Source organism: Anguilla anguilla, chromosome 5 (genome assembly GCF_013347855.1).
Source record: "Anguilla anguilla isolate fAngAng1 chromosome 5, fAngAng1.pri, whole genome shotgun sequence".
In the NCBI taxonomy this organism is placed as follows: Eukaryota; Metazoa; Chordata; class Actinopteri; order Anguilliformes; family Anguillidae; genus Anguilla; species Anguilla anguilla.
The window spans coordinates 16,621,676-16,642,739 of NC_049205.1; the positions used below are offsets into that span (position 1 = coordinate 16,621,676).

General features: G+C 40.0%; 1 protein-coding gene across 1 annotated transcript; it reads left to right on the forward strand.

Annotated features, from left to right (window-relative positions):
* The first annotated feature begins 4,193 nt into the window (after positions 1–4,193).
* Positions 4,194–20,930, forward strand: LOC118226746 (glycine receptor subunit beta-like). The gene is made up of 10 exons (XM_035416583.1): positions 4,194–4,350; positions 5,558–5,685; positions 7,577–7,683; positions 8,308–8,375; positions 11,011–11,237; positions 11,924–12,006; positions 12,761–12,901; positions 15,633–15,785; positions 16,290–16,579; positions 19,924–20,930. The coding sequence occupies exons 2-10, from the start codon at positions 5,573–5,575 to the stop codon at positions 20,218–20,220; spliced, it is 1,479 nt and encodes a 492-aa protein (XP_035272474.1). The 5' UTR covers positions 4,194–4,350; positions 5,558–5,572; the 3' UTR covers positions 20,221–20,930.
* Positions 20,931–21,064: the final 134 nt, after the last annotated feature.

Here is a 21,064-nt window from a genome sequence, read left to right on the forward strand (position 1 = left end):
ACCAACTGAGTCACAGACACACAAATTCATTAGAAACTACTGGTAAATTTTTTTCCATCAATTACTTAGACCGGATATTGCATTATCCAGTCGGGACCATAAAACATTACAAATAATTTGAAAACTAGACGTTCCAGTCAAAAAACCGGACATCTGGTGACCCTAGCTGGATAGCTAAAGGTAATATTACTTGTAGGTTCAACAGAAAACAAGCCCGCTCCATACTGCTTTTCATCCCCTTGACAAACTTCAGCTGACATCATCAAGGAAAAGTTATTCCAAGGTTAGCTCTAGTTCTTGAATGAGGTCTGGCTAGCTAGCAACAAACACTCCGCAGCTCTGTAGCTACACCCACCCCTCCCCACACAGAAAAGAACACCATGCCCAGAAACGTACCAAACATGTTTTAGAATAACAAATACAGGTGAAGGTGCATTTTCATTTGGCAAAATACATAAAGGAAGTGCATCATAGATATGCCTTAGCATGATTATTTTATAACATTTTCAAGGTAAAAATCTAAAGTTCATCCGTTAACGTGCACACTTGAAAATGGGCAGACTCAACACAAAAGCTGTTCGGGTAAAATGGTAAAACATATGCGCATGCAAGATAAAAACTGATCATCTGACTTTCGTCTCATATTCATCTTTTCATCTCAAATCCAAATTCCTTACATATATAGCAAAAATAACAAATTTCACTGTACTATTCCAATGCTTTGGAGGGCATGGTATCTGTCATTGTCTACTTATATAACAAATGTGATTACTAATGCATGAGATTTCCTAGCATGGAAGCCATGAAAAGACTCAGATGCTGGCAATGCTCCACATGTGCCTTCTGCGCGAATGAATACTTTGCATAAAATATGTTCTCAGTTGAGAGGGAACCCCCCCATGTCTCACCAATGCCGCTAAAAATGTGACTTCTATATGAACCTGAGTAGCTGAAATAAAGGAGACTGGTTTTAGCCTGATGTCACATCCTGTTGCACAGTGTATTACTGTATTTAATTATCTGTCTACCTACAGTAGTGTCTGTTAGGACTATGTATTTTCCACTGAACATGATTAACATGGTTCTTATTTGTTTGCGTTTGATCTGTGAGGGTTAAACACAGATATTCAATCCAATTCAGTTGAATAAAATATGTTGAATAAGAAACAAATATTTCACCGTACTCCAATGAACATTTTTAGCCATCACACTCTATCTCCAGTCTAATTTACAGTATCGTGCAAATTGAGGAGAGGGAAATCAGCTGTGCTGGAGAGCAGGTTGTGGCATATAGCTACAGGCAGTAAAACAGAAGGGCTCAAATGGGACATCCAGATCTCACAGTCTCTCAGAAAATATCAACGAACAGTACCATCTTTGGGGATTCATGTTACAAAGTGTCATAAAATTTAATTCTATTAATCTCCCACAAATAGTCATTTCCTTACAGAGTCCAACATTGAAGTGTGTGTGTGTGTGTGTGTGTGTGTACGGGGAACACCTCTGTGATCTAACACTGAGAGTGCAATTAATCATTATTTCCATGAGAGTACTACTAATTTCAGCTCTACCTGCTATAGAATATTGATATGCAAAATTAATATGAGATAACTAGGTAAACAGAAGCTTAGAATACGTTATTGGTGGTGTGTTATCTGTTACATAATGCACAACAATTACAAAATGGTGTGGGCACAGAAGGTACTTAAGCAGGTACTGTGAGAACATAAATAATTTCTATATCCCTGAATATCTTGCCATATGTATGTATAATGCTGTGTATCTAATACTGTATGTGAACAAATAGCATGTCACCTCTCAATCTTCCTTCTTTTAGAATGCCTGTCAGCCCGTCTTCCTGTACCTTCACATTGTATGAATGTCCACTCTTTTTATATAGAGTGGACATTCATATAATGTGTGGATCAGCTAGAGCTCAAGAAAAACCCAATCTGAAATCATTTACTTCAAGAAAATAATTTGACTTCCCCGAATGATCGCGCCCCGTTCTGCCTGAAGGTAAGCCCTCGCACATCAGTCAGACCTTTGAACCAATTGTTATCTTTGCATGGTGGATGACAGGGTGAATGCATGACTGCATTAATTCTACTCGCTTCCACCCAATGCCTGCACGTATAATGACCCGAAAATGGATTTGTGCTCCAAATAACAGTGTACTGTACTAGCGGTCCTTAGTTAGACTACCTGGTCCTTTGTATGAAGTGAAATACCGGCATGAAAACTGACAAATGTCACAGAATTCTGAAAGGCACCATCTTACACCACTTTCTGGAGGTGGCACAGAATACAAATGACAAAGTCATTCTGCTATAGCAGATTCGTTTGAAAGAAAATTGCTAAAAAGGCTGCTTCTGATTAGTGCTGTAGCCATTATATTGTGCGAAATACAGCCATTAAACAGCACCCCTTCTGATTATCTGATCATTCGGATAGGCACAGTAGGCTGCTCAGCCTCCATTTAACAGTATCCGAATGATCAGATAATCGGAAGTTGTACTGTTTAATGGCTGTATAACTCTTGACAGTTCATATGAGTCTCACGAGGCATAAACTGTAGTCTACCAGAGTAAAGTGTATTCTCAGTGTTGACTCAACATTGAACATTTTACTGTGTGTTTTTTTCTTTGGGGGGCAGGGACTGTGTCTTCTGTGTTCGTTCTCTTATGAGGGTGCGTGTGCCTCCTCATAACAGACAGACGGCACTTAGTGCTCATTTCCTCAGAGGCACTGACGGCTGTTAGAGCGGCAGTCCTGCAGTGCTGGGTCGCCCCGCTGCAGAGAGAGCTGGCAGTCGGCCACTCTCTGCATTTGATTAGGCGGGGGGCAGATTACAGTTTGGTTGCATCCATGCCGTTCCATCCCCCTGGGTTCCTCCTTTGTGTTTGTTTTTAGAACCATAATGCTGGCGAGGAGGTGAAAACAGCAGAAAAAATAAATGAAAAAGAGGTTTATCATCATGAATCATGGATTTACATGGATGGATGTGTGAGAAAAGAGAGGAATTAAGATAAAGTAGCTTATTTTGGTAAGAATGAAATGTCTGTTTCTGGATTACAGTATATTATTGGAATCAAACTTATGTTAGGGGTGAGTAGGTGCTTAAAGGATATTTCGTTCATTGCTACATGACACTGAAGTATTTCTGGTTAAGCTTGAAATACAATATGTTTGACTATTGAACAAACTACAGTTTGTTCTGGTGTTACTGATTAAGTGTACAGGTGAATTTTAAGAAAAGATGTATGGGTAATAGAAAATGAATTTAATTTTAAAAGAAGTTATATGTTATTTTTAATGGAACATTTAACTCGGGTACTTCTTATTTTGTGATTATACATGTACACATACTTGAAGGAAATATACATTGTTTTGCACTCTGCTCAAAAGAGACACACAATCACTCTTAAACTGATGAAGGCCATTTTCAAACAAAATGTTTCTCATCCTGTTTTTTCTAACTTTTTCTAAAGTTAACCATTTTCCTTAACTTTAGGAAATACAAAGGCAAAATAAAATAGCTGTTAGCATCTTAGGTCATAACATGATGTTGCATTAGAAAATGCATTATTGCTTCATAGCTGTATGTAAAATATAGTTGTAAATGTGTGTTTGATATCAAATGTTTGTAACTGAAAATTCAATTGTGATTGAAATATAGAATTAAGATTTAATGTAGACTCCATTCCTTGGGACGGGAACCACTGAGGTACAGTACAGTAGCTTACTATTGATGCAAAGTTGTGCTAAATTTACCTGTTAGAAAGCTCATTCCCTATTAATTTTCTAATAATTTTCTAGTTCAAATCATTTCTGAGAAGTTTCTAAATAAGTATTCTACAAGGATGGGGGTCAGAGTTTTGTGTAAATGAAGTGATGGAACTGTTGTGTTAAAATGGTTTCTGTACAGTTTCTAAATACGTATTCTACAAGGATGAGGGTCAAGGTTTAGTCTAAATGAAGTGACATCTACATGTGGCTCATGTATTCCTTCATTAATTGACCTTAGCAATTCCCTATCTCGAGGACACTTTATCACGGTTTAAATAAAATTAGATCGCCAAACAGCTCAATTGAAAGAACGGGCAGTTGACCCCGCAGAACGGTCATGCTTTCATCCCGGTCTGGACAGTTAAATTGCTTGTGCGCAAGACCGAGACAGTGATTTTCCATAGCTTTGAAGCTACTGCGCATGTGATAGGACAGGTACATGGCAAGCACGGACTCCATCTTTTGCATCCTTAAGTAGAGCAGTACAGGGGGTTACAAATAACGTTGCCCACTGGGACACATGCAATACAGTATATAGCTAATGTTTCCCTAGGTTAAGTGGTAAGTACATTCTAATATAAAACCTATTGAATTTTTTTTTTAAAATGTGTGAAATGTGTTTTCTGCAGCACCATGATGCGAAATTGCGTTTGAGCTTTGCTTCACTGTAGTTCCGCAATCTCCTACCCAGTCTGTCATAGCGGTGGATAATTTTGTCAACGTATTACCTTTATATACGAACGATGCGAGTGTACGTGACTTTGGTGGTTCGTAGATCTAGGCAGATGTGAGGATGTCATTATGGTGATTCGGGATATATGTGCGTCTGCTTGCTGTGTGGCTGTGCTACGCATGCTAAGGATAATAATAATGTGACGCGGATCTTTGCATTGTTGACATACGAAGGATGAGGATTGTCATCTTATATTCTGGATTTATAATGGCACCATACTCAAAATATATTGATCCAAGAGTTTGGATTTAACGTACATGTCGTATTTGATTGTAAATCATAAATATTGACATCTTTATTACGGAAAATCTACACGTAGGTAAGCATGGAAGTTGGACCTACTGGTTTCGTCATCCAAGATAACTTTAACTTCGTTATTAGGTTTTCGTGACAGTGAACTGAACGTGTTGTAAAACACAATGCTGATATTTGTTAATAATGCTACTGCTTAGGTACCCTATACCCGTACACAAAACTGGCTGTTGTGGTATTTCTTAGATTTTATCACGTGATTGATTTTTTGAGAAAGCAACATGAAGAGTTACTTTAACTTTTTTAGGATCCTTAGAACTGTTTGTTTTCATATAAGTTTCCTGGAAAATGTTATGTGATTTAATAACCTGATTATAAAAAAATGATGTAACCAAAGAGTCCCCGGTGAATTTAAAGTTACGCACACTTGCCAGATTTCCCAGGGAAAATAGAGGAATTGATAAGGATAGCTATTTGGAGGAGGGGCATGGAATGATGTAATGATCTTTAGATCTGGCCACACCAAGTTGGCAACACTGCTACCTGTACAGCAGTAGAGTGTGGAAAATAGCTGTGGAGAGTAATCATGTTTCACAGGGAAAATGTGTCCACCACAAGGAAATGTTGCCTGCTATGATATGTCTTTTTGTGACGTTTCATTTAACTTTTACACTGATTTTATTTGAATCAGTAGACCAAGTCTCTTTGCAAATGTTTTGAATACACCAAATCTGGTATTTGTTTGTTTTAAATCTTTGTTCTTTATTTTTTATTCCTTTGCAGTTTACATTTTCCAATATGAGGGCTATGGAGATTGCCCTCGTCCTTGTCCTTGTACTTGTCTTGTCTGTGATGGAGGCATCTGCCAAAGTAAAATCATCCAAGAAAGGGAGGAAGGTTGTCTGCCCTTCGTAAGTGTTCAAGTTTGAATTAAATTACTTGGGATCAGGAGTATTATGCTTATGTTAATGGTTTGTTGTCTGTGGACTGTCCTTTTATGTGATGTGACTCTAGTGCATGATTATGATACTCATATGGAAATGCAATATACTGCAACATATTGAAGTAAAATATATTATTAAGATCAGAAAGGATATTGCAACACTTCATAATATGTAGGAAAATAAGCAAATTGCTTTCGATTTCAGGTATTTCAGTTGTTTGAAATATACTACAGCCTATTCTGATTCCATAAGGGAAGACAGAATATTGAGTGCTGTAAATTCAGTTGTAAACTTTAGACTTTAGAGATTTTTATTTTTTATTTAATTTATTTTCAGAATCCACTGGATTATCATAATTGCCAAAAGCCTTTCTGCATGTGTCAATTCCAGCAGTATATGATAGTTGTAATGGTTCCCATTTTTGGCCCTTGCTTCCGTTACCTATATGCATTCAAATTCATGGATGTCTATGCAGTGGTGAAGGAGATGATCATGATATGAACCCAGCAAACTACGAGATATTTTTCACAAGCATCGCCTTACCCTTAAGGTTTTTTTTTTGGTTTTTTTTTTAAGTCAGAGTTCATCATAAGAAACATACTCTCTAGCTCTCTGCTCAGCCAAAAAAAGTATTGTGTCTGTGTAAATGTAATTTTTTTCTAATTCTGGATAAAATAATATTAAAAGTTATTCTTGGGTCCATTTGTAGCAGCTCATGCATTAATAATCCAAAAAATGAAAACAAAACATTATTGTGTCTGTGATTATTCTGAGTCTGTGATCTGTTAATTCTGGGATAATCCTTTGCTTCTGAAATCCTCTTTTATTTTCCAATGTGCAAGTCTAGGATTTATTCCCCTTTGCCTATTTCTGACCCTGAGTTCAATTTAAAAGTGAAAACTGCTTCCAACCAACAGTATAATCACAATATTATTGTAATTTTATTTAAAAGCAATTGTAAACTTTTTTTTACATTGAAAGATTGTAATATTATGTTTTTTCCAGATACTTGTCATGCCTGTTAAGTAGTGTTCGTATTTCACGTAACTAGATTTTCTGGTAATGGTGCATGGTTTTTTTTTTTTTTAACCTGGAAATCAAATCAAATGGAAAGTTTTGGATTGGTACATCATAGCGATTTTTATATAGCTCACAATAACATTTTTGTTTCTGAGCATGAAAAAATTGGTTCCAGTCCAGTTTTGGGCCTTGGCCTGTCAGACCATTCGAATGAAAAGTTTATTGGCGCGTGAGCTCTTTGTAAAATGTGACGGCTATGCTTTGATCATGGGAACAGCACATTTTTACACATGACTTGAAAGTACCCCGCTCATCTTGCCAGTTTTAATCAGATGGACAGTGTGCAATTGTATACTGAATATCTTTTTATTAAATTCTTTGGCAAAGCTTTAAGGGAGTGCTATTTCGGTCAACCTTGGAAGGGCACCATTGGAAGTGCGACCCATGTGGCTTGTATTTGTTCCCTGTCCTTTTGCCAAGGGCAGATTTGACTGGTGTTCACCAGGTTAATGCTACTTTTTCGTTAGCTCACAGTGGCTATATGTGGGGCACAACTCTAGCTTCCCTCAAAGGCAAAACAAACCCCATTCATTTTTACAAAAATAAATCTGAAAGGATAACAATAACTCATAAATCTTTGCGCAACAAAACATTCTGTGTAAAATAAACCCTGATCGAGTGCTTTTAACTTGAATTGATTGTCCTTGATCCTGATGCTAAAACAAAATTAATGTCCTCCATGAGTTGTTTTCTCATGCTGAAGCTGTGCTATTTGAGTTGCTATTAACCTTCAGGGCAGTATACATTGAATTTGAGTTTGTCTGTTGAACTGCCACAGACAGTTATCAGCAGAAGATCTTGCACGAGTCCCAGAGAATACAACAAGTAACATCCTGAACAGGCTACTGGTCACTTACGATCCCAGAATTCGGCCGAATTTTAAAGGCAAGTTATTTTTGTGCATTAAGGTAAAATCTGATATTGCATAGTTTTGCCTGTGACCTTCATTTGTACAAGTACTTAATCAGCTGAAGTCAAATATACTTAATAATATTGCATGCAACCACTGTCCATACTTTTAAGTTTTTAAAAAATTGTTTAAGTAAACAGTTATCTTTTGTGTATGTTTATGTGGTTTTGCATTTCTGGGATTTTCCTGCACAGAAGTTGAATCTTAGAACATTGCCCAGTGCATTGACCAGAACATGTTCCAATTTAGCCATATGTGTTTTAACTAGATGGCATTATAGAATGACTGAATGATTATCTGGGATGTTGATTTAATTTTTTAAATAAAGAATGATTTGGTGGATTTATGGCCGGGCCATACAGTATTTATGTGGAGTGTAATCAAACAGATTCATATCTCATTCCTTACATATCATTCTACTCTGTGCTTCTTGTAGCTTCTTGTATATTGTAATATTAATGTGAATGTGTCAGTATATCATGCATAACTACTTTTAAGTTCATTCTCTCTATGAATAAAATCTGAAGCCTACTTGAATTGGCCATTATGGTGTTTTTAATCTGGGAAATATTGTTCCCATTTCAACTTTCAATTTCTAGGTATTCCAGTGGAAGCCAAAGTGAACATCTTCATAAACAGCTTCGGCTCGATCCAAGAAACCACCATGGTAAGAGCGGTTTCCCTCGAATATAAATATGCAGTCTCTATTTCAATGATGGTTTGGTTAACAGCATGCAAATATATATATTTAGGATGTTGGTGGCCACAATCTGAAATAACAGTGATGTGTCAATATGTTTTCTTTAACTGGTGGATGGATACACAACATTCTAAGTTTACTGTGGGGCCTAGCTGCTATCAAGTCACAATATGCTGATACCCAATAAAATGCGTTTTGTCAACTCTAACAGACTTTATATGAGTTAAGCAGATCACATTTACTCTATCAGAGTAAAATGTACTCTATTAGAGTTGATTTAAAACTGACCCCTTTACTGTGCAAATGTTGAGTGGTGATACATGCTTTGCAAGTCCTGGCACCAAAAAATGAATCTGAGCACTGATATTCTACTGCACAGCATGTGGTCATTTAAAAATTCCAGCAATGGTGGTCCCCAGGATAATCACCTAAGAGCATTATTCTTTTTGAGTCGGTGATGTGTCAAATAATAGAGAACCCATTAAACTTTCAGCTCCTTACGTGCTCCATTTGCACGCAGATGTTGAGCAAGGAAAGAAAGGTTAACCGCAAAGGGAAACCTGACTCTTACTGAAATAGAATGTACTACAATATGTTAAAAATGTGTGCATTATTAATACAAGCAGTTGATAGCGATGATGACAGTCACCGTAATTACAACAGTAATATTTTATTTCTAAATTGCAGTGGCCACTTTGTGTACTTAAAATATTGCTTTTCTTTTATCATTGTAACATTTTTATGTCTCTGTTTTTTATGTTTTAATCCCTTCGTACTTGACTAAAGTAGGCCACATAAAACCAATGCTTTATTAGCATGTTTTTAAAACATTTTGCTGACTATTGTAGAAGTACATTTTTCCATGCGTTGCCACCGACACTGATGGATTTTATTTCGGGAAAATACAATAGAAACAGGAATTTTGTTTCCTGGCCATTCTTTAACATACACAATTAATGTCATCAGCTGTGTTCAGCAGTAAATCTGCTGTTCGCAAGTTGCGCAGTGAATGTGTTCAGGTGCAGCTGCCTTCAGATGGAAACTGCTGGTCTCTTGCACAGCTAAACTCAAGCAAATTTTAATGAAATGAAATGAAGATGAGGAAACATTACTGAGTGCTTTTTGTCCTTGCCATCTCACTGCTGCTTTAAATAATCCCTCTGTAATTAAATTCTGAGACTCAGTATTAATGTGGGCCTTAAGAGATGGGGCGATTACCAGTCTTCACGATAACACTGCATCTGTGCTGCGGTCCCACAATATGAAGCAGTGTGAGCATGCACATACACATCTAGTACAGGGTGGAAAAATCTTGATGCGGTGGTATTTTCCACAACTATTATGGCCAAAGAATGTTATCTGCTTTTTTTGTTATCTACATGTACATCAGAATTACTCATTTTAGTCATTTAGGAATAAGCTCAAATGTACAAATATTGTGGGTAAAAGAATATGCTTCTCATTTTAGATCTTGTGGACAGTAATGAGTGATCTCTCCACCAAGATGGTGTCAGTGACAGTTTTTTCATCAGTGCCGAGGTCACTGCAGTTGACTAGCAGTGACCCTCAGCAACATAGTAAGCAGCTGCAGGACTGAATTAGGGTTGTTTGACTTTTTTCCCCGAACCAAACAAAGTCTTTTTTTTCTTTCCCCTTTACAATTTGCCCCCCCCCCCCCCATATGTAAGTGAAAACCAGAATAAAAATGCTAACGAGTGCAACTCCATGGATTTCTGTGTCGCGGTTGAAAGCTGCTCAGCCCAATTAGCGCTAATGAAAGCTTGTTTTTTTTTTCCACGCCGTGTCGCCGATGTGTATGTAAACTTTGAACCCTGCAGACACACAGTCATTTGTATTCCTGGCTGAAGTGCAGGCGCAGGAAGGTGTTACTGAGAGAGTGGCACACACGAGGACCCTGATAAACACCAGCTGTGTGTCTGTGCCTGAATCCTGCAAGGAGGCTTTTCTCTCAGGGCCTGGTCTTCAAGGCCCAGACATTTTCCCCCGGACTTGTTTTCCACCGTTTCCGCTGTTTTGTTTTGTTTCATTTTTTTGAGACCCTGGTATAATTCCTGTATGCAGCAAGAGTCTAGCTGTGCCAGTTTTTTCACCTGCTGGTTAAGTTTGTGCCAGAATGGAATCGCCTTCATTTTTCATTGTCAGTTTGCCTTAGAGGAAAGCACTTGGGCGTAGAGCAGCATTCTTCCCAACTGCCTCTTCCTGGGGGCCAGATTCACATGGAGCAAAATGTTTTCTGTCTTTTTCTGAATCGTTCCAGCAAATATCCAGCTATGTAAAAAAGTGGTTGAAGAGAACAGTGCATGTGCAGTAGTATTGCCCTGACAGAAATGCAATATATGTGAAACTATATTAAAGGAAATATATTACGAATATATGGTGACTCTTTACAATATATTGGAAAATATTTAAATGCCATATTTTGTGAAATAAATGTCAACATATATTATTATCATCATTATGTTTTTCAAAATGTACATTTACAGTGTATTCCATTATAGTATTTCAATGAAGTAAGGGCTTATATATTGTTTGATGAATGAAGTTTTGGACATGGCCTCTTCTTGCCTTCACCTTTATCCAGGATTACAGAGTTAACATTTTCCTGAGGCAGAGGTGGAACGACCCCAGGCTGAGGTTGCCCACGGACTTCAAATCTGACTCCCTCACCGTGGACCCCAAGATGTTCAATTGCCTCTGGAAGCCTGACCTCTTCTTCGCCAACGAGAAAAACGCAAACTTCCACGATGTCACGCAAGAGAACATCCTGCTCTTCATCTTTCGCAATGGTGACGTGCTCATTAGCATGAGGTAGGATTTCTTAGTAGATTTTCAATTGAGTATGACTGAGGTTGGTATTCTTAACCCTATTTCATTTAGCACTTGCACAGAGTGGATGGAATGGGAATTGTGTCGGTTTTATGTTGGGTGTGATTGGCGCAAACATCTTGCGTGCTGTGATGATTTTGGGCTCTATTGTGATAGAGTAACTGATGTTTAATCATAACGCTACTGTGTAATGCTGGCTATACTGTAACCTACAGCTATAGACAGGGAAACTACCAACCTTCTTATGCAAATTTGACATTTGCTTTACTGCATAAATATTCATGATTTATATACTAAGGAGAATTGTTAACCCAGGGGATTTTGTGCTTTTGGAAACACTGACATCACAACAGCCTGGATTGTCACTATGGCATATGTGTATAATATGTAGTTATACACAATGAATGATTCATGAAATGTAGAAACCAACTAAAAATCTCTGCTTGACGGATATATTGTTTAGATGTAATCAGTTCACCTTCTGAGCTGTCATCTCTTCTCTGTCTGAAAGAAGGGTAGCCTGTCCACTGTCCTTTAAAATAAATACTAGTATAGCATCAGCACTTTGGTTAAATACACAAGGTAGTGTGAATGAGTGTGATTTATGCATTGAAGTAAGACTCTCGGTGAAACGGCTTGTTGGTTTATTATTATTCATTATTTTCCAGGTTGTCTATCACTCTGTCCTGCCCACTGGACCTGACCTTGTTTCCCATGGACACCCAGAAGTGCCACATGCAGCTGGAAAGCTGTGCGTGAATATCCCCCTGTGAATAAACCCCTCATGCTAACACCTCTTAGCCTCTTTGGAATTTAAGGGCCACAAAATGGCCCTTTTGATGATCAGCTAATCACTGCATCTGGCCTCAAAAGAGCAAGCCGTGTGGCACAGTCAGGGCAGCCTACTCTTAAGCCATGTAAAGGTTCCCTGAATGGGCGGGGGTTTGATCACCAGCCACGACATCTTCTGAGCTGTGATTCATTTTGTAGATGTTACCCTCTCTGCCCTTTCTGTCTGTTTAAAGCTAAAAACTACGAAAAGAGAGCAGACTGTCCTCTCTCCTTTAAAAGAATTTGCATTTTCTTCTTGTTAAGTTGAACATGCTCGTGAATTCTAAAAATCTTTGGTAGCGGTGAGTTCTTGTCATGGCATGCATTCTTAGTATGCCTCTTGGGTAGTTCTGTGACAAATAAAAATTCAGGGAAAAAAACATGGTTTGATGTACACTACTGTGCCAAGCATGTATTAATGAGTCTTTGCTTCAAGGATATGTCCAATCTTGCTTTTTTATAGGTGCCCTTTTTTTCCCTGTAACTAAGAATTGATTTGTCTTCAGTGAAATCTTTATGTTAAATCATGACAATAAGGTAACGTTAAATTAATATTTTCTTGGAAGGGTAAGCTTCAGATGATAATGCTGAGAGAGCAGCTCCTGACTGCTCTTAGCGGTGTGCAGTGTTGGCGAGCCCTCAGACAAGCTGTGTCCTTCCCCTCGTGCTTACAGTCGGCTACACAACGGATGACCTGCGGTTCATGTGGCAGTCCAGCGACCCGGTGCAGATGGATGAGATCGCTCTGCCTCAGTTCGACATCAAGCAAGAGGACATCGAATACGGGAACTGCACCAAGTTTTACAAAGGCACTGGTATGTGACTTTTATCTGGTGCACCGTTCCTTATGCAAATACTGATGAGATACCACCACTATCAGCTCATTAACACCATCACCATAATCCTCATCATCATTGCCATCATCATTTTCATTTTCAGCCAATAACAGCCATCCTCAATACACTAGACACATGAAGCTCATTCCAAGTGCAATCTTCTAAAGGAAAAAACATTTCCTCAACCTGTCACATTCGATACAATCGATTTATTTAAGCATTCATAGGTGGGTCATGTTGTTACTATTTTGTATTCTGATGGGCTAAGAACACTTGATTGCTCTGTGTGTATCTCTGTACTTATATACTTACATTCAGTAGATTCATGCGCTGCAATTAAGTGCATTATAAAATGAGACCCGCCCTCACCCTTCACCACCCAAAATAGGTAACAGTGCCAGTAATTCAAACATTCTTATACCTATCTGGAAATTCAAAATTAATGGCAAAACCAAGAAATACATGTCCAAATTACTTGGACAAATATAGAAAAGCCTCTACTGTACGTAGCCAAATTATTTGCTTATATTTTTCTGGTTCAGTGTTTTCATTGTCGTTTGTGAAAAATTGCACCATGTTAATGCAAGCAATACTGACAATAACATTACATTGCATTTCGTTAACATTGAAATGCATGCTTCATTGTTTTACATAGTTGCAGTATATGCAAACTGTTTGTAATGTTAATTATTTTAACATAATTGTTTTTGTTTTTATTAGGGTTACTCCAAGTAAATTAGACAGATCACATTGTTCCAAAGTGAAGATACATTGGGTTATATCTGTTAAACAGAACTGGCTTCAAAGGAAAGTGAATTCTCTTGTTTTCTTCACCAAAGGAAAACAAATGTCACAGAATTCCTTTGTAAATTATCTACCTCACAAATCCCCAACAAACTCAACGATTTCACTGTAATATTAATGGTGTCTCCCTGTCTGAACTCAGTGTGTTGCATTACATTTCACATTTTATTTGCTGCTGGAAAATCAGATTATCCGCCATGTAAATTTGAAATTTTTTTAAAGAAACTATGAAGTAAGGTTTTGCCAGAAAACCGAAAACACAGGCTTGAGGTCAAGCATATAGTCACATGAAGCTTTTCCAGCGATTACATTCGGATGGATCTCACCCCGTAGCTCATCCATGACATAATCCCCAGCTGAGACAGCACCCAAAGAAAATACCCAGAAGGCATTGGTGCTGACAAGCATTGCGTCATCTTTCTGTGTTTTTATTCTGAAGCAAAACAAGTAATTCACTGCCCCGGTGGAAAGTAAACCCAGGCAGATGGCAGAAGGGAAAAATTAATAACAGTTATTGTTGCTATCGATCAAGTCCTGTTTTTACAGAGTAAATTGTAAATATAAAATCATTTCAAAATGCAGGTGTCTGAGGAGTGTCATAACAAGCGAAAAGATATCGAGGTTAGCAATTGATGTTTATGTCATTGTAACACTCATTACAGCAGAAAAGTTCAACGTATGAAAAATGATTCCCAAGGTATCGGTTAACGTCTAGTTCAAATACTGAAGAAAGATGCCTGGTAAATGATAAAATATGTGGGGAAAGTGACAAGATAAAATAAATTAAAATGTACTAGTCCTCATTAAACCTCATAAATCCAGGTTTGGAGATCTTACAAGGAGACTTGCTAGGGGTTCCCAACAAAGGCTGATTTGTTTTGGGATTTTGTGGCATGGGATTTCTTCTCTTAATTATTTAATTACCCCCAGTCATTTTTGTTGAAGCCATAAGGTACAGCTACAGATTGTACATGTGTCCAATGTTTAACTGTTGACACTTAGGAGTGAACTGCCATTGATGTATACATTTGTTTAGACAGTCAGTCAGAATAATTGGTTGCAGTGTGTATTTTTATCTTTGAATTTGTTTTTACAGTGCATTGCATTATATTCCATTTACGTAAGGATTTATACAAAAAAATGCTTACTTATGCAGAATTCTCACAAGAAATATGTATAGATATAACATGTCCTGCATTGCATGTCTACTTTGTCTTTTCTACTGCCTGTCAGTTACAGATTGATAGAGGTCTGAGGCTTAAGCACACTTTAATAAGATCCACATATAGTAGACATGATAAAGATTCTCCACTCCATTGATCAAGGCCTCACACAGCAGCTGTTCATTCTGTTGAAGATGAGCAACGTTAAGATGATTTATTCCTTCTGTGGCTGTGCTTATCACCTTGTACAGCTTGCCAATTATTCCATATTCATTTATTCAGTTGAATAGTTACTGAAACAATTAAGGTTCACGACCATGCGCCAGGTGTACAATGGCAATAGCCCACAGTGACATCAGACATGTAACAGTGAGATTTTAAGCTCAGTTCCTTACATATTAAATAATGTTACTGTGCCACTGTTGTTGCATTGATAAACACACCTGCAACCCTTGTGCTGGAGAGCCACATGGCTATGCTAGTTTTTATTTATTAAAATCAGAAATCATTGACCCAAAAATCATTGACCCTGGTGAATTGAGTTAAATGGGTAATCAGCTGATTTAACTGGTCAATTATGTGGTTGTGTATAAGCTACAAGAGCTAGTAAACCCCTGGAGTTCTTCAGTAGCTGGGTTGCAGACTTGTGCAGAGAAGAATGCATTATATATTCTGAAAAGGTTCTACATGGTTCCCTTGCATTTTTTTAGAGACTGGGATGACGTTGTTGTTTTTGTTCCCAGGTTACTACACCTGTGTGGAGGTGATCTTCACACTGCGGAGGCAGGTGGGGTTCTACATGATGGGCGTGTACGCCCCCACCCTCCTGATTGTGGTGCTGTCCTGGCTGTCCTTCTGGATCAACCCAGATGCCAGTGCAGCCAGAGTCCCCCTGGGTACGCCCCCCTCCCCCTCTTTACCCCACTCTCCCGTGCCCTCTCCATGCTGAGGGCCGAAGGGAAGCGCACCGGCGGGCGAGATCGCGACCGCAACCGCCACGGTCGACCGGCCGCGGCTTCCTCCCGAAGCGGCCGCCCATTCTCATTCCACCGCCCCCGCTCTCCTCCCCCGTTGCCCCGCTTTGTCGGTCTCGTCGCCCACCCGCCCCGAGCCCCGCCCGCTTCCCGCCGGAGTCACGCATCCCATCTGGGTGACTGGGTTCATCTCAGGTCAGTCGCATCCTCTCCATCCTCTCTGCCTTTGACCGTGTCTCTGTGTGTCCACGTGCGCCTGTGTGTGTCCGTGCGTGTGTTTTTGTGAGCTCGTGTGGCTCGAGGGCACTTACTGAAGGACACTTGTAGGTCTTTAGATGACTTGCCGGCTTGCTCATCGCTTGTTTTCCCAAATGTGGTGTCCCTCGTCCGGATCGCTGACCGACCCCGCTCGGCCCCGTCTTTTAGGAATTCTGTCGGTGCTGTCGCTGTCTTCCGAGTGCACTTCCCTGGCCTCCGAGCTCCCCAAGGTGTCGTACGTGAAGGCCATCGATATCTGGATGATCGCCTGCCTGCTGTACGGCTTCGGGTCCCTGGTGGAGTACGCGGTGGTGCAGGTGATGCTCAACAGCCCCAAGAGGATCGAGGCCGAAAAGGCTAAGTTGGCACAGAAAAAAGAGGCGGAGGGGAAGACCCCATCCAAAAACAACACCATCAATGGGACGGGGGGCACGCCCATTCACGTCAGCACGCTGCAGGTCAGTGACCATCTCAGCTTGCAGATTTTATCTGTTTTTTTTATTGGGTCGTTACTGAAACAGTTCCGGTGAGTACCATTCTTAAGGGGTACAATGGCTTTAGCCCACAGTAGCTCTCTCTGTGAGTGGCATTGGGCTCGTTATCATTTGATTTTATGTTCACTGGCACTGGACCTGTTTGGTTTTACACTCAGTACTTCTTCAGGTACTTCTTACCTGTTGCAGCACATTGCTGTGCCTCACTAGGTTAAAGTGAAAGGTGCGTTTTATGTTCTGAAACCGTTCTCCATTGTTAAATTGCGTTTGTTTGCGGAGGTCCTGATCTTGCGATTGTTCCAAAAAGTCTGACTGACAGCATCATTAGCTCTTCAAGGAAGTGCAACGAAACAATAAAGAATGCTTTTTAAAATGACCATCACCAGCTGAAATGTGTAGCTGGGAACTGCAATTCTCTTACCACTGGTTTTAGGGCTCCACAATTCTGGCTGGTCTTTCCCGGATTCCAAAGATGTGTTAAATGCATCGGCTTCAAAATCATCAGAACAACTTAATTCTAATTGGGATGATTTGATGGCATTTTCCTCTTTATTTATTGGTGTATCCACCTCTATTTTTAAAACTAAATCTAAAAAAAAAAACTAAAAACCACTAAGCGACTAACTGTAATGTGTTGTAAACATAATTTCGGTCATGTACAGCCCACATTATGTCAGGAATGTTAGCTGTACATGCTTATACATACTAGGATTATTCACTGCATGTTTCACAGAAGGAGGCGACTAAGGGTGGATCCTGTTTCTTTTTTTATTTTTATTGAACAATTCAAAGATTTCCTGTCATAGCAGCCAATTCGCTACTTCCAGGTCACCATGAGATCAGGGGACAAGTAAGGAAGATAGCATTTCAAGAGTGTCTGAACACCGCCTTCTCTTCCATTTTGAAGCTAATATAACATAGCTGTGAATCCATCTAGTGGTCGGTTCTGGTACTGCATTCATCCCTCCCCAAGCATCACTGCTTGCCACATGCTGTGTTCTTGACGATGTTGTACTATCAGATGCTCTCACACAGCCTGTGGGATATTTTTATCAGCCTGGAAGAACACAGTGCCCTTCTCCCATAGAGCTAATAGGTGATGACATTGAACAATTACGAGGAGATGCTAAACAGAACCTTGAGGCTTAGGCCAAGATAAATAAAAAAATCCGTGATTTATGACCGTCCCAGGTTTCAGAAAGGTACTGGCCTCATTCTTAAGAACTGCTGCCGTGTACAGCGAGGGCATACATATATAGTCATTCTGAAAGATCAGACACAAAATTGTAGCTAGCTGGATCAAGGCAAAAATGGCAATAAGATTCAAGCCAATCCTGTCTTCAGTCCAAAGAAGCACGTTGGGTTCCATGCAAATTTTAGCTTTCTGCTAATACGTGCGAAAGATGGTAACATTTAGCAGCGTGAGCCTAATAGACGGGACAGAGCGTCCTGCTCGTCTCCTCGGCCGGTCGGCTTGCGCGCTGTTCCTGGCCCGATGGCACGCAGCGATGATGGCAGCGGGATTTAAATGGGCGCGATCGTCGCCAGAGCGTCCCGCTCACCGGTACGAAACGGCCGGCCAGGGTCGGGGAAGAGAGCGAATGAGCCGGGACTTCGGCTGCCGGGTCTCTCCCGTTAATGGGGTTAATCGATCGGAGCGGGTGACGAATGAAACGCGCACGGAGAGTCGGCGCGTGGACGTACAGACAGGGCGGGTCTCGATAACGCAGCCCAGGGAGAAGTCCTGCGGTTTCGTCATCCGCGTTTCCAACTAGCTTAGCTCTTCGAACCTAAGGCCGGGTGCTTTTCCGAAGCGTTTGCACACGGCTCTGCGGTTCTGTTAGATGCCAACCCCCTCCTGCGGCTCTATGATGTCAGGCCCGTACGGTACTTCTCTGATTAAGGGATTGAAGACTGCATACATTTCCCATCAGGACCCGGGAACCAGATAATTGCGGCGACGATCCGGGGTTTGCTCGTCCGCGCTGTGACTGTGATAGATGTATCCGTCTGTCCGGGCGCCAGACAGCACACAGCGGTAAGCGTGTTAGTATAGTGCGAACAGCAAATCCGCACTCATGTTACTCCGGCACTTTCGGGTTTTAAGAGAAGCTGCACATGTGCCGTTAAACCTTTCACGAGGAAAAGGATATCCAGAAATTTCTTTGACATGTCTTAGATGAAGAAAAACACCCTTTGACATTTGTGAGGCTTGCGGCGTGGAATGAGTAATGACAAGACACGCTGTGTTGCAAGCTCCAGAACCTTCCACTTAATACACTTAATTTGAATGATTTCATGCTTGGCGGTTGTACCTGTCCTCCATTTCACTCTTTCTTTTTAAGAGACTGTTTTCTGCAGAAAATATGATGATTGTAGCGGTAAACACCCCGCATGCAGCAGTTCACCTCAAGCACCTGTCGGCATCTTGCCTTCTAGCTGTTGACAGAAAGACACACCTTGAAAATTCCTGCTTGAAAAGGAAAAGAGAAAGATTGCAGCCAAGTTTCCGTTGTTAGTCCATGACAGATATTTTTTTAAAAAGACATGCTTGATTTACATATAAAATTGTATTGGCAGTAATGAAAGCTACATATAAATGAACAGAAGCCAGAGGAGTGAGGGGTCATGAATGATGGTACGGAGTGAAAATTGCTTCCGGAAAAGTCTCGCCTCACCGTTAGCACCAGATGGTGGGCCCGCGACTTTTTAAGGTGCGTTTTCACAGATGAATTGAGGCCATAACCGAATATGCAGAGTCTGCAAATATCTCAAGGCCTCCTGTGTTCGATGCGACTGAACGGAAAGCTGGGGAATCGTGTGACGCCGCAGCTGTTGTGTAGGAAAGCGTAGACGCAGATGTGTGCTGCGCTGCTCTCCCTTGCTATCAAATGATATGCGCTGCAGATTAACAGGGATTTATATTCTTTAAAGAATTCACGGTCTCAAATGTCGGGTTCTTTTCACATACGCGTATCCCCACACTGCTGTTGACTGCATTGCCCTGCTTCTTGCTGCTTGTGTCAAATTCAGACATTTGGCTGATAGTTTTAGCCAGTGACTTACAGTTGGTGCTTTTAACATGCAAAAACCACTACTAGAGCTGTCCTCTTATTTTTACAAAATGATATGTAATTCTGAGCTGGTTCCACCTTGATCTAAAATGTAGTTTTTTCAGATTAGTAAAATTGAAATGAACAAAAAGTAAAACTGGACTTTGTAAAACCATAGAACATTGGTCTGTCCATTATTATTACCAGGCATGGCTTTTGTCAGCACTGCTCTGATTGGTTGCTTTGGCTCTCCAGGTTGTAGAAACCAGGTGCAAAAAGGTGTGCACTTCCAAGTCAGACCTGCGATCCAACGACTTCAGCATCGTCGGGTCGCTGCCCAGGGATTTCGAACTGTCTAATTTTGACTGCTACGGGAAGCCCATTGAGGTCAGCAATGCCCTGGGCAAGTCCCAGGCCAAGAACAACAAGAAGCCGCCCCCACCCAAACCTGTCATTCCCTCTGCAGCCAAGAGAGTCGACCTTTATGCACGAGCCTTGTTTCCCTTTACTTTCCTTTTCTTCAATGTCATTTATTGGTCTGTGTACCTGTGAATACCCCATCACAAGAGCCTTCCCTCTAAGATGCATATCATTTTTTGTTAATACTTTGCTGTTTACTTATTTTTATTTTTTGATATTTTGATCTTTGCACTAGAAAGAAAAAGGTACTGCATTGTAGGCATCGTGCAATCGACGTGGAGAAAATAGGCTAACATTTGCAAAATAATCATCTGCCATTTGCACTAATAACAACAGCATGATATGCAAGAGAATGATGTGCTGAACTGTATGTGTGTGTGCCCATCCAAAATTGGTGTGTAAACCTGTACTGCCAAAAGCTTTGCTTCCAGGAATACGGAGTGACAGACTGCTTGCTGATGAAGTACTTGTGTCGAAGGAAACTGTAATGATGCAATATTGTCAGCATTCAATCAAATTATAACACGTTGCATGTTTAAATGTTTGAATTAGTATATGCACAGTCCATAAATGTATCATATATATGTATAAAGTATATATATACGATGGAGAATACATCATATGAAGAATGATTGTATTCTTGAGAGCTCTTTTTAGAAACAAAATAATGTGTTTATTTTTCTGATTGATGATGTTGGCATCTTATCCCGAAAAGGGCATTGAGAGAGAGTATAACAGAGCAATATGAAAGCAGAGCAATACTTTAAATCATAATTTAAAGGAACTGAGCTGCTTGTCAGCAAAATATACAAGCTAATAAAAGACAAATGTGAACACTGGAAGCGTGTATTTCTTTTTTGCATTCTAGTGTCTATTACAGTGTATTTGTCTTGATGGCTGCTGTCTGTTTAACCCAAGAGCTGATTATAGTTTACATATTAACCATATTAGAAGTTATATTTGTACTGTAGCCATT